The sequence below is a fragment of the Zonotrichia leucophrys genome, chromosome 12, assembly GCF_028769735.1.
Source record: "Zonotrichia leucophrys gambelii isolate GWCS_2022_RI chromosome 12, RI_Zleu_2.0, whole genome shotgun sequence".
Classification (NCBI taxonomy): domain Eukaryota; kingdom Metazoa; phylum Chordata; class Aves; order Passeriformes; family Passerellidae; genus Zonotrichia; species Zonotrichia leucophrys.
In genome coordinates, this window is record NC_088182.1 from 444,823 (window position 1) to 461,280 (window position 16,458).

Sequence of the window (16,458 nt, forward strand, 5' to 3'; positions counted from 1 at the left end):
ACTGGTAATTAGCCCTAAGGTGAGGTAACAGGCAAGAGAACCAGTAGCACAGCATACTGTTTGCCAACTGGAATCTGCTTATCAGACCACAAAAACCAGATACTGGTTTATTGTTAGTTTACATTTGAGCAATGGCATAAATTAGAAAACTGCACTGGAGATACTACCTTTGAACCCTTTAAGGTGACTGTCTTAGTAGCACTGTTAGTCATTTGAAGATACAGCTTGGTAAATAAATTAACTGTTACACCCAGAGCTGCCTCAACATGTTTTCTACTGCAAGCAGAAAAAACAAACGTTTAACTGAAGAATGCAACAGAAGATTCAAGCCAAGGAAAGAATTACTAATTCACTAATGAATTTCAGCTTGGGTAGAAGGGAGCAGAGGTGATTCAAATAAGGTTTCAGAACACACAGTGGAACTGGCAGCTCTCAAGTTGATCCCTGGTTTAATATTTGTGTGACAATTTCTCCACAGGTTGTTTGGTTTGGAACTGACAGACCGCTGCTCTGCTTTAGCAGCCGGCTATCCAAGAGCCCGGGGTGTCTCCTGTGCTGCAGGCAGCTCACCAGAAGGGCCTGGTGTCCTGTGCTGGCTCCGGGGTGCGCCTCAGCAGGTACACGGCAGCGTGCAGTCCCCCCACGTTCACCCACACAGTCTGGGCTCGGCGCCAGATGTGTCCCACGCGCGACAGCGCCTGTGCCAAAAACAGACACAGCGCCGTCAGTCAGGACAGTAACATTCATTTTCATTATTCCAGATCACACCTGATGGCAACACCAAAGGACTCTCCAGGTCCAAAATTGAATTCAAGTGTTACTAATGATTTTGTAACGATGGCAGCTTACAATTTTTCTCTCAATGTATTTTCAAGTGTAAATAGGTTTGATTTTTCTCAAAAACAGAACAAACCTTGGCAAAGCACTTCTTGTCCTGGGTGAGCAGCACAGCCCTGCCTGTCCCTGGGGTGCAGATCCGGCCCATCTCCATCAGGCAGGCTGGGTACAGGTCCCAGTTCTTCTTCTTCGACCCTATCCTGCAAGATACATTGAGATCCCCGCTGCGACCCCCGGCACCAGCTCAGTGCCGCTGTGTCTCAGACACGAATGGGATCGTTCAGGAGCACAGTGACTTCAAGCTCCTTTTAACGCAGGGCTCGGGACTCCTTGCGCAGCGCCCCAGGCGAGCACCGGGCTGGGCAGCTGGGCAGCAGCAGAGCCCCTCCCCAGCCCGGCTCACCGCTTCCCGAAGGGCATGTCCGTCACCACGACGTCCACGGAGCCCGTCCGCAGCGGCAGCCGGCAGATGTCCCACTGGATGACGTCCAGGGGAGCGCCCAGGGCAGCGCTGCTGCAACAGCAAAAGCAGACGTGAGCACTCAGACCTTTACACTGGGCAGGCCTACAGTGCTGGCAACAAAATAAACAAGAAAATAAGAACCAGACACTCAAGCGCATCAATGCAAAGTGGATTTCTTTGCATGCAGCACTGCAGGAAAGGTAAATCCCTCAGGCTCCTCTCACCTGTCCTTACTCTCGTTTTTCCTCAGTAGGGAGCTGATGTTGTTTGCTGCTCTCTTCACTGCCTGAGGGTTGTTATCCCCTGCAATGTGGTAGCAGCAGGGCCATTCTGCAGCTCCCTGCAGGGGAAATAATAAGCAACATTAGCATCAACATTGCTGAATGAAAAAAAACAGAATAAGTTCTCAAACATGACAGAATAACAACAAAACAACTGCAAGTGGATCGCTGGAAATATGGAATTCTGTAACAGATAGCTGTATTTTGCACCTTTAAAGCTCAAAATACTTTTGGATTTAGTGTTTTCCTGCTACATCCTATGGAAGGAAAATGAGGATATTTAATGAGGATATTTACAAAAAATGTATTTGCCTCTGTTCAAGAACTGGTGAGACTGGAGCTTACTATTCAGTCATTGCTAAGAAGATTTACACATATTATTCAGCTATAATAGAATATAGCTAAGATATAGACAAGTTTAATTAAGTTTAAAAAATCAAGGAAGAATCACCTCTATTGGTATCGCACCTGTACCACACATGGGATCAACTATGATATCTGTGGGCTGGGGATCACAGAGTCTGAGGAACAGAAGAAAAGATATGGTGAGAAATGTCTTAAAAAGCTGAATTTCTGTAAATAAGGGAAAGTGAACTATTTTAATCACTCTGATTCTACCCTTCTAACAAAACAATAGACGTGATTATTTTTTCCACTAGTTACATTTTTTTTAATAACCAACAATGAAGTGGAATTCTTTCAAGACTGTGGTACACTACTTTGAAACTTGGCTAATACAGCAAATGTTTACTTTCCTTGGCTGGGAAACACTCACTGTTATTACAAGGCACATGGTGTCCGCAACTCCAGGGTTTTTTTTTAATTTATTTTTCTTTAACAGTTAACAGAAATGGCTTCTGAGGAAGCAGTGGGGGAGATAAAAGGTTTAATTTCTTAAACAAAAAGACTTGTTAACTGAGCATAATACAATGTAACTGCCCTGACCTGAGCATGCCGTAAGCCAGAGTGGAACGCAGCGTGGTGGGTCCGAAGTGTGTGATATTCCGTCTGTGGAGACTCTCTTCAGTCAATGCAATCCCCACCACCACCTCACTGCTGTGAATATTCAGAAGAACCTAAAGAAAAAACTTGAAGTGAACATCAGGAGTAACAGAAGCTTTCCACAGAATGCCTAGTAAATACTTAGCACAATCTTAGATGGTAATTTAAAATCCAGGAATGACATATAAAAGGCTTCTCTTGGAAGTAAAGCAAAGCACCATTTTAATAGGACGGAATTCAGGTGAGCATTCACACCAAATCTGTTGCACAAGACCTCTCAAAGTGTTATAACCATAGCACCAGCTTCTTAAAAGATTTGGTTTGTAAGTCTGGGGCAGAAGCTGGGTAAGTCCTGCAAGACACAATGAACCATCTGCAAAAGCAGCAATAAAAGTAATTTATGGTAGGGACTAGATTAACTAGGAAGGTGAAACCTCACTCCAGGGCAGTGGCCAGCCCTTAGTAAAGATGCAAGAAAAACTTAGGTCTTTCTGCCCCTCAAAATCAGTGGTTCCTACCCACCAAAGGGCCAGGGGTGCTGGTTGTATTTTCCCAGCCTCTGCTCTCCCCTGACGGAAAATAAACACCTGACAGTTATTGTTAATTCCTTCTGTCCCCTTCACCCCAAAACCAGCTCCCATTTGGAGCATTTCCTGGTGACTCAGACTGCTATTAAACAATGCATTAGAGGAAGGTGAAAGCAAGGCAAGTGCTTGCATCAGAGGACACACGTACTGTTGCCAGGGAAAAGAACACTTCAGAAGAGGCCAATTTCAGCATTACCAGAGTCCCTGGAAGGCAGTTTGGAGATCTCTAAGCATCAGAAATAAGAGCTAAATACTTGTACTGCAGAAACGTAGGTATTTCCAAGGCATGCCACCATACCTCCACATCAAAATTGGTCATGTCAGCTTTCCACTGGAAGTGCTCCTGCACGGCTCCACCGAAGTCCCTGGCGGCCTCGTTGGAGGTGAAGCTGTGCTTGTCCCCAGCCCTGTTGCACGTCACTCGGAACCGCAGCACCTTGGCCTCTCCTTCGCCCGCCTGGCCCTCGCCAGCCTTGCTCCCGCTCTCAGAGCTCGCCTGCGCTTCAGCTCTCCCATCTGCCTGCTCACCGTCTTCCTCCTCCTCCTCCTCCTCCACCCCGTTTCTGGATGTCACTCCTTGGGGATGCTCTGTATCCTGGCCACCAGCGGCTTCCACAGCCACAGGGCTTTGGGCACAGTCCTCCTGGTCATTAGGGTTATTTTGCTCTGCTCCTCCCTCTTCTCCACCATCACTCAGCTTCCCTCTGCTTGCAGGACTCTGCAGATTGTGTTTTTTGCGTTTTGTCTTTTTCTTTTTCAAGCTGTTGTTCAACTCCCAAACTTTCAACGGATCGGTCCAGGGTAGCTTTTTAACCAAATCTTCCAAATCCTTTAGAGCATCTTCCTTTAAAAGAGAGACACAGTGGTGCTTTGAAATTATTCCATCCTTTTAAAAGTTATCCTTTATTGTGAGGTCTCTCAAAGTAGTTTATTAAACATTAATCCACTACACGTTTAAGCACATCTTACATGTTTTTGTCTGGTTTTTGCTATAACTAAATGGAATTACACTGAAAATCACAAGACCCACCGGATTTCATCATTTATCTTGTAATACAGACAACTAACACTGTATTAAGTGACCAAAGTGACACTTCACTGTTCTATGTCTGTGACCTACAAACATAGCATCACCTCTTATCCCAGATTTTGCCAATGTAAAGTATTTAACTGCAGAAATTATGTTAGACCACATGGCCACACTTCCATTTACAAGCCAGAAAAAGGGAACTAGAAAAACATCACAAATAAAAAACATGCTAAACAAACAGAATATTTTGATACTAGTCTTAAATTGAAAAAATCTAAACAACACTCCAAACCCCAGAATAGACAGACAAAGGAAGAGTAATTCACCTTATTTTCCTTAAATTGATAGTCTTTGAATTCCTGAACAACAACAAATAAATTATCCACCGACCTCAGACGATGGACCTGGAAGAGATGAAAAGGTGACACATTACTAACCGTGTGCCGTAGGGACTGTGTTTACTGTTGTCAGAATTTTGCCACCTTACGTCGAGGTTTCAGAGAGCACGGTTTTCCCCCTTTAGTCCCCACATGAGTTATCAGTTTACGTCTTTGCACTGACCCCGTCTTTCATTTCACCTCGGCCGGACACCCCGGCAAAGGCGATACCGCTGCTGCACCCGGCCGGTGGGGGGTGCGGTCCGGACCGGCGGCTCCGACACCGTTCCGCTCGGAGGGGCCGGGACCCACCGAACCGAACCGAACCGAACGGAACAGAACCGGCCAGAGGGGGAACAGCGGCGGGCGGAGCGGGGCACGGAGCGCGCACGGACCTGAGGCAGGCTCCGGGCCGGAACCTCGAAGTAGATCTTGCCCCGATCCTTGCTGATCCTGGAGGCCGAGCCCAGCTTCTCCCGCACCTCCTCGGCCGCCGTCTGCTCGAACCCCGTGGGCACGGTGGCGCCGATCACGGCCGCCAGCTCCGCCAGCTCCGCGCCCTCCTGGGCCGCGGCCGGACCCAGCCCCGCGTCGCCGGCCGCCTCCGCCTCCGCCATGGCGGCTGCCCGGGGAGGGCGACCGCCCCCACCTTCCCACCCACAGCCGACCGACCGACCGACCGACCGACCACCAGACACCGCGGGCACACCGCGCCAGGCGCCGCCGCCGCCCGCCCTTTCCGCTTCCGCGCCGGCGGCACCGCCCCCGCTGCTCTCGGGGCGTGCCGGCCCGGCGGAGGGCGCCGCGCCGGTTGATCGTGCGGAGGCCTGTCTGCCCGCCGGTCCCGGTCGCCGGCGCCGGGTGTGGATCCGTGCGCCGCGGCCCGGGTGCGTCGTGCGGTCCGCGTGGGTCCGTGCGGTCCGGCTGTCGGTCCGGCGGTCCGTGTTGTCCGTGGCCCTGTCGGTCGTGCGGCCCGCTGCGGTCCGTGCGGTCCGCGTCCCGCTGTCGTCCGTGCGGTCCGGTGTCGTCCGTGGGTCCCGCTGCGTCCGTCGGCCCGCCGGTCCTGCGTCGGTCCGTGCGGCCCCGCCGGTCCCGCGTGTCGCAGCCTGGGCCGGGGCTCGGCGCGGCTCGGTGCGCGTTGCCCCGCTGTGCCAGGGTCACTCATTTCCCTGGCGGAGCGCTGCCGGGCCCGCGGGGCAGTGCCCGGTTCCAGGCCCAGCGCTCCGGGTGTGGGTGTCCCCGCAGCCCCTCGGGTCCCGGCGCTGGGCTCCCGAGCTGGCTGCCGGGTTCTGGCCCCCGGGCACGGCCGCCGCTGCTGCCATGACCCCTGTGCCGTGGGTGGCACACCATGGCGTGGCCATTTCGCTTCGGTTCCTTGCTGCTCAGTTTTCTCGATGGTTGGGCTGTTTCCTTTGGCGTGTTTCCACAATTAAAATTAATTTTTAAGGAAAATCTAGTGGCTAAATGTCTTTTTTTTCAGGAGAGACAAAAAGAGAGCCCCTCTACCTGCCATGGCCATGCCCCCATCACCATGACCAAGTGTGAGCTGCATGAAGTTGAATAGGCACTATTTTCCTTCCTCACTTCAGGTCCCAAGGTCTTTACATCCAGCACTGGAATGATAAATGTAAACACATCTTGTCCCTGCAGCTTCTACCTCCCCAGGTGCAGCATTGTACTGCCAGCAGCACCAATAACCTACCCTGTAATGAGGATCAGACCAGGTTTCTCCAAGCCCCATCCAGCCTGGCCTTGAACACTTCTAGGGGTGCAGCAGCCACAGCTTCTCTGGCAACCTGGTGGCCTCAGCACCCTTACAGAAAACACTTTCTGCCCAGTATCTAATCTCATCACCTAATTTTTCTCAAGTTTTCTACTTTCGTGTGTGTGAGAAAGATAACATAGTATGGTGTTTGGGAATCTGCAGCCGAAGGATAAAGGAATGTTATTTTGACACTGAGATTAGGAGAGAAGTGAATTAGCTGCTTAACGGTTACTGGAGGGGAAAGAATTAGTCGGTGTTGGTGGCAGCCCTGGCGAGCCCAGTGCCTTAGTCACAAGAGCTGTGAACTGAGGCTGCTGGGTGATAAGACGTGACAAAGAGTTCACAAGTCTAAGTGAGGAATTGTGTGTCAAACCCTTGTTGCTGGAGGTGTGTGGTTAACAGGGGACCGTCCCTCCTTTCCTGTCCCCAGCAGATTTTGCACAGGAGCAAATAAGCCCCAATTGCCAGCTTGTGCTGGGGCAGTGCGGTGGCTGCAGAGCTGCTCTGGGCGGTTACAGCAGCGATGAGGCCACCGAGGATGAGCAGCTCATTCTGCAGAATGTGAGGGGTGTGCTGAAAATGTCAGACTGGCCAGCTCTGCCATACTGATCGTGCACCTGTGCCCAGGCACCGAGCTTTGTCACCGGTGAGATCTGTGAAATGGAAACTGCCGAGGGAGCCTCCTCAGCAAGGAACTCTGTGCACACACCAACCTTACCACTCTGCGTTTTGTGAAAACAGTGAGACGTGTTCCAAAGTCTTGCCTAGTTTTTACCAGGATAACTGAAATTAACGTCTTGGATTGGTTTAATTAATTTTTAGGGCATAAACAAATTTACAGAATTGAATTTCCAATACCAAAGTGCCAGGTTGTGCTTGCACCTGTCTTGCCTGGAAAAACTGCTTGGTTTGAATTCATTCATTTCAGAGCTGCGGAAAGAATTTGGTGTGAAGTGATCTTGTTTGTCTTGCAGTGATAGGCACATGTTGTATAAATTCCATCCAGCACTTGAGTTTGCAAGGGTTAAGGTTCTTCAGGCTGCTTCCTGGCTCCAGAGGTTACTTCTAAAAATTTAGGTTTTATTGCAATATGTGCACAGAGAAGTGAAATCAAAACTTTGCCCTTCCAAAGTAAAAACGCTGTGAGCAGTACAGAGAGCTTTTCAGAGAAAGACGCACGTGAGGGTGCCAGGCTGTTCCCTGCCGTGACCTCCTGAAGAAAGTTCTGCTTTCAGGGGACTGCGGGCAGGGCTGTACCACTTCCTCCTCAGTGGTGTTCTAGCTGCATGCTCTCTGCTGCTCCTCCCTGCTGCTCACAGGTTCCCAAGGAGCGAGGGTTAGCACGGGGTTTGCTCAGATCACCCTTTAACCTACAGCATCTGCTTCTCACCTGACACTCCAGCTCGCTTTGAGACCACTTAGTAAGAGAAGATTCCTACACACATAATTAAACAAAAAAGCAGGCAAAGATTAGGTAGTTTACAATTCAGAATTTTTAATGGGATTTTAACCTCAACTGGTGCTGGCAAGGTCTGAATGAAGTGTGGGTAGGCAGCCAGTGGTGTGAACTGCAGATCAGTCAGACAGGGCTAATGGGGTCCAGTCCTTTGTGCTGCCTCAGTGGCCTGTGTGAGGAAGGGAAGAGGTTGCACAGTTCAGGATTTCTTCCTCTTCCAGCCAGGGATACAACTTGATGGTCTTGAATCTGCTTTGGCAGCCAGGAGACTGAGGTTGCTCACTCTGCTGATGGAGCTAGCATGAGCTTTAAAGAATGGAAAACTAATAAACCCTACAGTCATTTTTAACAGATGTGGAAATACAATTCAGGAATATATAATCTCATTGTGACTCTGCAACGTGCATTGTTGTATTTTTCTGTTACACCTGATTAGCTCCTACCCGAGTCCAAAATGCCACTGATGCTAAAAATATACAGCCTTGGGAAGTTACCACGGGCACTGCTGAGCATCTTCAGAGTCTGCAGCTGTGTTTTACTAATGCCTTTGATCTGAAGCTTTGTTTTCCTAACAGCTAATTTATTAGTGAGCAAATTGAGGCTTTTGCATATTAACAGACTTGCCAAGTATCACTTAGGGGCCAGAACAGAGGCTAATGGAATTATAAAGTCTCTCCTCCACACCCAAAAAACTGTCCCTCTTATAAAGTCAATTTAATTATTCTCTAGGATGGAATGTACAAGATGCATAGTGCATTGCAATATCAAAAGATTTCAGTTAATTTACCTCTGTTAACCTCTGCATGACCCTGCTCTGGGGACCTGAGGATCTGTCACTCCTCTTGCTGTTGGCTCAACATCTGTCATGTTAAACCACACATTCAGAGGATGCATTAATTGCTCAGCACTCTTGCTATTGCTGATATTTTGAGCTGAGAAGAAATCAGTTTCAGGCTCTTTTCCCTAGAGCAGGGTTCTGCATTCCAAGCAGTGGCACACAAGTGCTGTAACCTCTTTCCTTCTGAGCCAGCACAAGCAGCACCTGTCAGAGAGATTGCCTGTTCAGGTTGCTGTCCAGACCTTTGTTCCTGGCTACTCATTTCCAGCGAATTGTTAGTCATGGCTGTGGGAGGAAAAGCAGAATTGTTGTAGTGCTCAAATGGACCTCAGTGACGTGTGAGGTGCTGTGTGTCTGGGCAAGAACATCACCGTGTCCTGCGCACAGCAGCTTCCAGAGTGCAGGCAGCTCTGCTGGATTTACTGGGAAATCCCAGCTCCTCAAGCAGCAGAAGCTTGGCAGGAATTGGAGTGACCTTTGTGCCAATGACTCTGTTGGGAATTTTCTTAGCATGCATGTAAGCTGTGTGAGCATTGCAGCTGGATATTGCGGTGGACAGCTCAGCTGGATTGTCAGCTAATTTCTTCAGATATGTCTGCAGAGAAGATTTAAATTGTGTTACTGAATGGAAATCCTTCTGTTGGGAATATTGAAAGAAAACTGGCACACACACACTTAAAAAGACATTTTTGGGGAGCCTGAAGGTTTGAGTTTTATTTTAAAAAGTCTGATGTACTAGTTTATTTCCGTTTTAAACATGCTTTTAAATGGAAAACCTACGCTGTCTTTTACCACGTGAAACAAACAGTTTGATGGCCTCCTTGAAGCCCATTCTGCACAAACCTGTGCCTGTGCCTGGGATTTCAGAGCGGGAGCGCTGCTCGGAGCTGAGGAGGCAGCGGGAGTGCGTGCACAGGAAGCTGTCTGTGCGAGGGGGACACTGCGAGGGGCTTTCCCTGCAGGATGTGGCTGAACCGTGGGTATCTCCTGTGAGCCTGTGGAACCCAACACACAAACTAGCTCAGCAGGGCAGGATCCAGCTGCACCCATCTGTGCCTGCCCGCAGGGCTGCTCCTGGAGGGCAGCAAAGGGAGCATCACGGTGAGAGGCAGCACTGTGCGAGCGCTGCATTTCCTGCTGCCTGTCCTGCCAAAGCCAGCGGCTCCTTCCGGCCCGGGGCTTGCTCAGCTCGCAGGGCACTCAGTGTGTGTGCTTCACAGTGCTGCAGGGCACAGCCCTCCTCCGCTGGGAAAGGAGCGACCCTGGCTAACGCGTCTGCTCACTGCTGCACCTTCCTCCTAAACCGTGTTGAAAGGATGATGTCAGTAAGATGAAAACGCAGATTTGATAATTGTTTCCATTCCAAACCCGCAGTCCCCGGCAGGGTCTCGTGAAGCACCGCTGATCTGTGTTATTGTTCATGCAGTTACGTGCTCTCCTGGGCCAGAGACAACCCCCTGCATGTTCTGGTTCACATGTGAATTCTGGCTGTTACTGTGCTGTGATGAATGTTCTGTCTGTGCAGATATCTGACTGATTCCTTAACAGATTCTGCAGCGCTGGGTGTTTCAGAGGCTGAGGGGAGATGCCTTCCAAGTTAGACAGTGTTCAACTCAATCTGTGAAGTCAGCCATGGGGAATCCAGGCTTCACTTGAAACCCAGCTCATTGGCATTAAATCACAGAGATATTTTAAAGTGAAACTGGGAATGTTGTGCAACTCTGCAGAGAGCAGAGTCCAGAACAAACTCCAGGTTTAAATTTTCTCACTGTTTTTCTGCAATTTAGTGATTTGTTTGTTCTATATCCATGACTACATGGCTGCAGACATTATCATCAAGTGTGGCTCGTATGAAATACTTGCAATGATGGCAATAATTGGAGGCTCCTCAGTCTCCTGGGCTGTGGGTGCCAGTCCTGTGGCTAGGTTGTCCTTTTCTCTAGAGCTGCCCTTCCAGCGTGCCTCACTCTGGGCTGGAGGGAATCCCTTCAGCAGGGACAGGGATTTCACTGAGCTGCAAAACCCTGAACTCAGAGAACCAAGGCTTGTCATTTTGGAATTCTGAAATGTGATTTCATAGTGGGGGAAGATAACCCTTTATTGGAATGAATCCAACTTAAGCACTGACATGGGTCACTCACCCAAATTCCTACCTGTAAGATTTTGGGTTGGAGGGTATGGGACTCCCTCCACAGTGCTGAGCCCATTACCTGCTGTGTTCATTGCTCCTGTGGTGGGCCTTGGCCAGCTCTGCCTCTGGTGTGTCAGCTGTGTTGTGTGTAAGGGCTGTGATGCACACACAGCCTGCAGGGCACCAACAGCCTGTGGTGTGGGGTGACAGTATTTAATCTGTTCAATCAGTTGTGCCTTATTTGTGGGGTAAATCAGTAGGTGGAAGTGAGAGTTAGGGAGGTGCCAGTTGTCCCAAATTCTTGGTTTTCCTTGCCCGGCGATTTCCCAGTGTTTCATGTCTTAGGAGAGCGTGGAGGTGTCAGTCACTGTCTCTGCTGACCTGGTTCTTCTTTTTGACCTGGATGCGCTGTGAACTGGAGCTGTTCTGGATGAGAAGTGACAGTTGAGGGAAGAGGGAGCCACAACTCATCCCCCTGTACCAACCTGAGCCACACTCGCACAGCAACCCATTTGTGGGTAAGTGGGATTCAGTTTAGTGAGATATATATCAGAGCAAAGATCTTGCAGTGTCGGCGCAGAGCTTTTGTCGCAGTTTTGAAGCACTTGCAGGAGTGTTTCATTCTGCTCCCCCATGGTCTTGCTCAAGTTGATTATGAAACGGTGACCTTGTGGGTGGTTTGCTCAGGAAATGGGGCTCCTCTGCCCTGGCCCAGCTCCCTGTGCATGCAGCAGCTTCCCCGTGAGGCTGCAGCAGGCTCTGTGCTGGTGTCAGCTCAATTTCCTCCTCCTAGGAGCACGCCAAGGCCTAGAGCTCAAACACTGGCAGCGAAACAGCTCTTGGAAGAACCGAGAGCAGGAGTGCAAGAGGACACGGGAGGGATGCCAAGACTACAGAAACAGGAGACAGGAACTGCCCGGATGGTGCTTGGGCAGGACTGCAGTTCCAGCACTGCTTCCCTCAGTCCAGCAGAAAGGAAGGAGCTCTGAATGCTGCACACCACTGTTAGCCTTTTTCTGTAAATATTTCTGGGCTCTCTGCACATTTGCCTAGGGAGAAATAGCATACCCCAGACAGAAAGAGAAGCAGGTGGGCAAACCTGAGATGAGCATGCTGAGATCCCATGGAGCCCAGTCATGCTGCCTGGGGACAGAAGGTTTGGGACTAGTTCATAAAGAAAGGAGATCTAGACTTTCAGCCAGAGACTGACAAGAGCTCTGCAAGTAGCTCTCTTGAGTTGAGGGAGTGAAAGGATGGAAAAATAATATCCTGAATGCAGGTAAATCCGCATCTTGTGATAAGATGCAGGCTTATATCTACGACTTGTCTGGCATTTGATGTGTCCTTCAGAAAGTCAGACTGTGAGCATTGGGGAAGCTGTGTCGTTTGGACTAACAAACCTACTATTAAAACAACAGCAGCTCAGAATTTTGCTCGCCTTTGACATTTGAGACATTACCATGCTCTTGGATTATATTTTTCAGGATTTTTCTGTACAGCTCTGAGGCAGGGGAGCTTAATTAAAACCTGAAATGAAAGGTCACTCCAGCCTTTATTTCAAATTAAAATCCCCCACAAGATGTTGCCTCTCATACAAGTACTGGCTGTGAGTCCCTGGGAGCAAGCAGGCTGTGCTGTTTGTATTACAGTTGAGGCTGCCAGTTAGATGTGACAGTGTTCTGCACCAATTCCGGGCACGCCGACAGCTGGCACAGAGCAGTTGAGTTCCTGTTTGACACATGGGCTTTGCTCTGCCCCTCACATCTGGGAGCTGCTGGATCCAGCTGCATTCCTGCAGCGGCATGCTTTGGAGCAGCAGCCCGGGTGCAGGGGCATGTCCTCACTGGAGAGAAGCTGTGAGAGCTGACAGGTATCTCAGCTCTGCAGGGCTGCACAGCAGTGCCACAGAGCCTCTGGAGTCCTGCTGCAGGGATGAAAGGGTCAGTGCTGCAGGGAGAAAGGGTCAGTGCTGCAGGGAGCCATGGTCAGTGCTGCAGGGAGAAAGGGTCAGTGCTGCAGGGAGAAAGGGTCAGTGCTGCATGGAAAAGGGTCAGTGCTGCAGGGAGAAAGGGTCAGTGCTGCAGGGTGCCAGGGTCAGTGCTGCAGGAATGAAAGGGTCAGTGCTGCAGGGAGCAGGGTCAATGCTGCAGGGAGCCATGGTCAGTGCCTTGTCTTCTGTCTTTTCTGGAAAACAGTCGTGGCTATACTTAGAACGTGCTGGGGCATTCCTGATCCTGTCAAAGAGAAGGATTCACATGCAGCTCACTGAGTGGCATCACAGCAGGGCTGGCCCATCCCAGCAGTGGAGGGTGGATGCACAGCTCTGCTGAGCAGACCCACGGTGCCTTCAGGGGCTGCAGGAGCAGACCTTGGGCCACCAACAGCTGCTGCTCTGCCACCTCCACCTTCCACAGGGCTGTGAGAGCAGCACAGTCAACACAGCATGAACTTAGAAAGAGGGGAAGGAGAAATCAAACATCAGGGTGTAGCTGAACAGTAGCAGGGTTGCTATTTCTGTTGAAGCTCTTGGAGCCTCCCTGACAATTCCCCCCAGTGGCTGCAGCTCCAGCAGCCACAGTGCTGTCATTGCAGGGTGCAGTTCTCCAGCTGGAGGGACCTGCTCACACACAATTGGTTTTACTGGTGTTGAGAATTCTAGTTTTCTGGGCCTCTGTGTTGTGTGAGCCTCCCCCTTATCGATAGCATATCTGTTACGTGACACTCATCTGTGCTCTGAGGCTCTGCCAGCACTGCAAGGCAGCTCAAAGCACACAGCAAATCTGCTTTAACTGCCTTGGAACAAAAGCCTAATGTAGTGTGCAAAATAGAGGGAGACAAAAAGGATAAAAATCAAATTAGATTCACTGTGCACACAAGCTGTCAAACCCAAAGCACAGTGATGCTGGTCATAGGGGGAAGAAAACAGCTTTAAAAACATGGCACAAAAGTGGATTGCTGTCCTTGCCTCACTCTGGGAGTCTCTTTGTGTCCTGCAGGCACAGCCAGGCTGAGATGCTGTAGTGCCTGCCCCAGGCAGCTGTTGTGTGCCCACGGTGCTGACTGGAGGGGACACTCCTGGTGCTGCCAGACCTCACTCCCTGCAGGGCAGCCCCGGGGCTGAGCCCGAGCTGCAGCCGGTGAAGGTTCAGGGCTCCCTGAGAGCTGCAGCAGCGTCCCTGTGCTACAGCCGAGGCAGGGCCTGGGGACCCTCGCAGGGGTGGCAGCCTGGGCCTGGCCATGGGGGCCCCTCAGTGCTGCCGATGCAGCCCAGGCCCCTGCAGATCCAGGAGGGCTTGGCCGGGTCTGGACGTGCTGACACAGCTCATGGCAGCAAAGTGCTGATGCTGCTTCAGCTGTTCTGGGAAGGTTCGACTGATGCTGCTCCAGTAAACAGCCTTCCTCCTCCAGGGAAGGCACATCTCCATCAGCACATCTCCCTGGCTTCAGGTGCTCCCCGCAGGGCTGTGCGCCCAGGTTATAGGCAGAGCTGGCACTGATGGTGCAGAACATTTGCACAGTGTGTTGGGCGAGCCCTGCAGGAGTGTGAAGGCCTTGGTGCAACCCTGTTCACTCCCTTGCAGGAGGGTGTTGTGCCAGTCCTCTCCTCTCCTCTCCTCTCCTCTCCTCTCCTCTCCTCTCCTCTCCTCTCCTCTCCTCTCCTCTCCTCTCCTCTCCTCTCCTCTCCTCTCCTCTCCTCTCCTCTCCTCTCCTCTCCTCTCCTCTCCTCTCCTCTCCTCTCCTCTCCTCTCCTCTCCTCTCCTCTCCTCTCCTCTCCTCTCCTCTCCTCTCCTCTCCTCTCCTCTCCTCTCCTCTCCTCTCCTCTCCTCTCCTCTCCTCTCCTCTCCTCTCCTCGTGTCACCTCACTGTGTAATAGCAATAATAATTACCAGTTTTCTCCTGATTTTGCAATGTGAAAGTATGAAAGCACATGCAGTGGCTTACACCTTGTACCAAGGACTGCCTTCACGTCCCGAGGCAAGGCTGGTGTGGTGGGGCCTGAGCAGAAGGCAATGTCTGAGGGCACAGAGCTCCAGAACCCGCGAGGTGCAGTGGGGCAGGCTCAGCAGGCCATTCCCCTCCTCTCTGCCCTTGCACGCCTGTAGCTGTGATTATCCCAACCTACTTTGCATTCAGTTGAGTTGGTGAAGGAAATCAGAAAATCCCCGCCTGCTAAATTACTGCTGAAGCCAAGAGCCTGGGAAGCAATTTGTATGTGGAAGTGCTGGTGTTTTCTTGCATGAGCCCAGTGGTGGACAATCCATGGGATGGACTCAGGTGCCTAGCCCGAGTTTCTGAGAAAAGCTAAAAAATCCCTCCGTGTGGGCTGCTAATAGTGACTGAGACCCGAGATGACAAAATCCAACCTCAGTGTCTCGGTGCTGCTGTGGTGCACAGGCCAGGTCACTGGGTCTCTGTGCCGTGTGAAGGGGCACTTAAAAACACCCCAAAACTTCCCAGTCTTTCAGGAAATAACACTTTCATGCTGGAATTTGCAATGAAGTTGCGAATGTGGCTGGAGCCCGGGGCTTCTCCAGGGAAAGGCCCCTTTGGCCAGCTGTATTCAGCTCTAATGAGAGAGCTGAATTCTCCCTCAAAGCTGTGTTTTCCATTTGGCCCCTTTTCCCTCATCAATCGCTGTCAGTTCAGACAGAGGCCCCACATGCAGCTTCCCCTGGGCCTGTGTGCCGCCCGGGGCCGCTCGGGGAGGACAGCCTGCCCTACTAAACTGCATCTCTGAGCCGCGGACAATGGCGCTTTGTGTGAGCACACAGTGCAGCTCAGTTTCCCAGGCTTTTCCTTTTCTGCTGTCCCCTGTCCCGCTGGAAGCCCCCGGCAACGCAGGCCCGAGCCGGGGCTGCTGGCCGCGAACAAAGGGAGTGCGGTGGGCCCCTGTGCCCCGGCTCCAGCTGCAGGTACTGGATCGTTTTCCTCCAGTACAACAGTGAGTAATTCGAGCAAAGATGCACAGCAGGATGCACGGAGGGCTCCAGCCAGGGCTCCAGCGGTGCCCAGGCCAGCAGTGCCCTTGCTGCGGCCTGGAGACACCAGGATGGCACCAGGGCTGGCCTGGGGGCACAGAGTGCTGTGGTGCCTCGGTGAGCACCATCAGCACTTCGGAGCTCTGCATCCCAGAATGCCTAAAATTGCCCTTAGTGAGTTTCACACTGCAAATGGAGAGCTGGAGATCGTGTGTGACTAAATTAATTGGGAACAACAAACAGCAGGGACCCAACTATTGGAAAACACTGACAGCCCAGGCATCACCAACCCTGGAGCTTCCTTTGCTGCAGCAGGACCAACTGCACGCAGCTCTGCAGGGCAGACCTGAGGCCGCTGGCACCATTACCCTGCAGCTGCTGCCTTCTGCTCCCCACGGCCTGTCCTTCCTGAGCTGCTGTGCTGTTGGCCTCGTCCAGAAAGGCAGTGGTGGGGAAAGCTGTCTCTTATTTATAGCTGCATAGTCCCACGCAGTGCTGATCTGCAGGGTGCAGAGCCCCCAGTGATGGAAGTGGATCAAGGAATAGATGTATCTTGCGTGTGACAGGAATGGGCTCAGTTCTGCAGAAAAGAGTTGCTACCCTGTGACCTGCAGAGAGGAGCTGAGAACACCTTTGTGTGTGTGACAGGTGTAACACCTGCAGGCTAGGCCTTGTGTCCACAGCATTGATCCTCAGGAAGCGATTGATTGGC

The 16,458-nt window shown here is 51.3% G+C and overlaps 1 protein-coding gene across 2 annotated transcripts; it reads right to left on the reverse strand.

The window, feature by feature from the left end:
• Window positions 1–323: 323 nt before the first annotated feature.
• On the reverse strand, window positions 324–5,278 carry THUMPD3 (THUMP domain containing 3). Of its 2 annotated transcripts, none has more exons than XM_064724237.1 (9): window positions 4,973–5,278; window positions 4,527–4,604; window positions 3,469–4,014; window positions 2,527–2,657; window positions 2,033–2,102; window positions 1,525–1,640; window positions 1,241–1,351; window positions 914–1,037; window positions 324–698 (listed from the first exon to the last, which is right to left on the reverse strand). In XM_064724237.1, exons 1-9 carry the CDS (start codon window positions 5,192–5,194, stop codon window positions 567–569), a joined length of 1,530 nt encoding a protein of 509 aa, XP_064580307.1. In that variant the 5' UTR covers window positions 5,195–5,278; the 3' UTR covers window positions 324–566. The 2 variants fall into 2 exon arrangements, with proteins under 2 accessions (XP_064580307.1, XP_064580306.1); XM_064724236.1 differs by having other exon boundaries at window positions 1,241–1,348; window positions 4,973–5,269.
• Between the last annotated feature and the right edge of the window lie 11,180 nt (window positions 5,279–16,458).

What these genes read in the sequence shown, in the direction of transcription:
- THUMPD3 (XM_064724237.1), bottom strand. Translation starts at nt 5,194, where the DNA reads ATGGCGGAGGCGGAGGCGGCCGGCGACGCGGGGCTGGGTCCGGCCGCG. An exon ending in TGACCAATTTTGATGTGGAG is followed by an intron (nt 2,658 to 3,468) that starts GTATGGTGGCAT and finishes TTTTTTCTTTAG; the next exon opens with GTTCTTCTGAATATTCACAG. An exon ending in GACATGCCCTTCGGGAAGCG is followed by an intron (nt 1,038 to 1,240) that starts GTGAGCCGGGCT and finishes TGTATCTTGCAG; the next exon opens with GATAGGGTCGAAGAAGAAGA.